At 55.4% G+C, this 2,606-nt stretch overlaps 1 protein-coding gene across 1 annotated transcript in view; it reads right to left on the reverse strand.

The window, feature by feature from the left end:
- Positions 1–2,394, reverse strand: part of LOC102035757 (5-hydroxytryptamine receptor 3A-like) — a 15,658-nt gene extending 13,264 nt beyond the window's left edge. Inside the window, exons 1-2 of the mRNA XM_014309704.1 lie at positions 2,283–2,394; positions 1,792–1,893 (exon numbers count right to left, since the gene is read on the reverse strand). Of these exons, the coding sequence (XP_014165179.1) occupies positions 1,792–1,893; positions 2,283–2,394 (214 nt within the window). The remainder of the gene's footprint in view (positions 1–1,791; positions 1,894–2,282) is intronic.
- Positions 2,395–2,606: the final 212 nt, after the last annotated feature.

Below are 2,606 nucleotides of genomic sequence, written 5' to 3' on the forward strand. Positions count from 1 at the left end.
GGCAGCCTCTCTGCAGGCCCTGCTGCAACCAGGCATGGCAGCATCTCTGCACGTTCCCCTGCAGCCAGGCATGGCAGCTTCTCTGCACATTCCCCTGCAGCCAGGCATGGCAGAATTTCTGCACTGGATGGATGGGCACTCAGGCCTCTCTCCTGGAGCAGCCATGCTGCGAGCAGGTTCCCTGGCTGGGCAAGCAGGTATTTAGCCCAGAGCAGCAATCTCACAGGCTGGGGGGATCACAGGGGCACAAGCTCAAGATCCCCAACATGTGATGGCACAAGTGATGCTCTGCATTCCTTCCTCACCCCAGCCTGAGCTCATCCCACATCCAGGGTGCTCAGCATTATGCACTACAGTCCTTCGGCAGCTCCCACGCCATGCCATGGAATGTGCTGGGGGCTGTGCAGCTGTGGCAGGAGTGTGGCTGGGCTCTGCACAGGATGGGGTGCTGTAGCCAGGCTGGGGAGCACAGTGGGAACAGGGAGGGAGGCTCGATTGTGGTGCTTGCCGGTGCGGAGCGGGCAGGAGAGGGAAGCAGCTCTCCTCCAGGCTGCCAGCGCTCGCCTTTCAGAGCGCGTTTGGAGCGTCAAAAACAATAAAGCATCAGCAAGGAGCCCTGGCAGCACAGCTGCCTGATGGCCCCGGCCCCATCAGGCGCCCGAGGCCGCCCATTACAGAGGCTCACGCTGCCCGAATTGCATGTCTGCTGTGATTTAACGCTGCGAGACATGAGATGAACACCGCAGGCAGGCAGGGCACGGCCGGGCCCGCAGCAGCCCCGCTCCCACGGGGCCCTGCTCCAGCCACAGGGGTCCTGCGGGAGGCCTGGGCTTGCTGGCACCCCGGGGTCACTGCAGAGGGCCGGGGGACACACAGGATCTCCGCTCTGGCATTCACCTTGTGCAGCTCCGAGACCGAAGCACAGACCAAATGCTGTGAACAGCTGCTCAGTGTGGTGCCCTTGGCCAATTTAATTTCATTTAGGGACACTGGTAGCTTTGTCCCATGGGTGCAAACTGCTTGGCCCTTGGAGAAGCCGAAAATTGCCCATTCCAGCTACCAAGCCCATCCTCATGCCAGTGAAGGAGCCCAGTGCTTTTAAATCCCCCAGAGAAGGGATGGGAGTGCTTTCCTTTCAAGGCCTCTCTTTCCATTAGACACCCTTCACATGTTTGCAATATTCTGCCACTGTTTCATTACCACTAAAGGCAGGCAATAATAAGTACATGAAGGTGTTTGGAGCCCATTGCTGTTAATGAAGGAGATCTGGCTGATGCTGGGTGGGACGGGAGCTATGCTCACAGGCTGAGCCCAGTCTCAGGGCATGGAAGGAGAGAGCATGTCTGCAGCTGGTTCTGTCTGACAGTGTATAATCTCCCCTAGTAAATTATCTTGGATGTAGCAGTGCTGTGACTGCATTTAACGCTGCAAACAAATTGTTCTACACCCTAGTTAATTATCACAGCATTAATCAGGCTGCTAAACGTTAAACACAGCCTGGACAAACCTGGAGCTAAAAATACAGGTCTGAGTTTATCTTTGTAACAGGGAAATTCAGAATTTTTATGGTTAATAGTTTTTAAGGTAGGAAAATCCTGGGGACCCTTACCTAAGCAATGAAGTTGGGGTATAGCACCATTCCCTCTGCAGTGCATGAGGGTCCCAGAGTGAAAGCCACAGTGCCCAGCACCACCTCCCTATCTCTCACTATTAATAGCCTGGCAAGCTCCCAAAATGAGTGGAATTTCTTGCTTTGTTGCATTTAAGGATCACTGGTTGTTGTGTTTATACTTTGCACATCAGGGGAATTGGCGAACACCAGCTTCCTCAGTTTCACTTTATCTACGCTGCTACCTCCTCCCTCCTGCCTCCCGAATTCCTCATCTGGAGTACCTGTGAGAACCAGGAAACCGAGACAATCTCAGAACAGACCGCGCTGAGGTCCCACACCTCTCCCAAAGCAAAAGGCAAGAAATGGTCTGTGACTGCCCAGGACAAATCCAAGTGTGGGAGATGCCCACACGGCTGGAAAAGGGCACTTTCACTGGAAAATTGGCAACCAGGGTATGGCAGTGGCACTGTCTGACCCTCCCGTCCCCTTCCCCGTGCAGTGCCAGAGCTCTGCTGGAAATACCAATGCCATCAGTGTCACAGGAGCTTCAGAGCCCGATGGGGATTGCAACTGACACATTCCTGATGATGCAGGAGGACTTTTTCACCAGTTGCCCCCAAGAGAGCTGAGCCCCGCTGGCTCCTCAGGTGGAGCCAAGCTGCCCGGGCGCCTGAGCCACATCCCATCAGCAGGTCCAGCTGCTGCACGGCCGACAGCGTGGAGTCAGCACACACACACCTGGAACCTGCACAGCCCCGGGGCCCTTGCTGGGACATCTCCATTTCAGTACCCTTCCATTAAGAGAAAGGTGGCATCTGGGCTGTGCCAAGAACACATAGCCCTTTGGCTCAGCAAATCTGAGAAATGCCTATTTTCTGCTGGTTCGCTCAGGGCCAAAAAAGCATGGGTTTGGCTGGAGCAGAAAGCAGGTGCCGGGCCCTCGTTGTTTTGAGCCTTTTCCTCGAGGTTTTCCCCGGGGTGCATCCACCCCTGG

This window comes from Geospiza fortis, unplaced genomic scaffold (genome assembly GCF_000277835.1).
Source record: "Geospiza fortis unplaced genomic scaffold, GeoFor_1.0 scaffold183, whole genome shotgun sequence".
NCBI classification, from domain to species: domain Eukaryota; kingdom Metazoa; phylum Chordata; class Aves; order Passeriformes; family Thraupidae; genus Geospiza; species Geospiza fortis.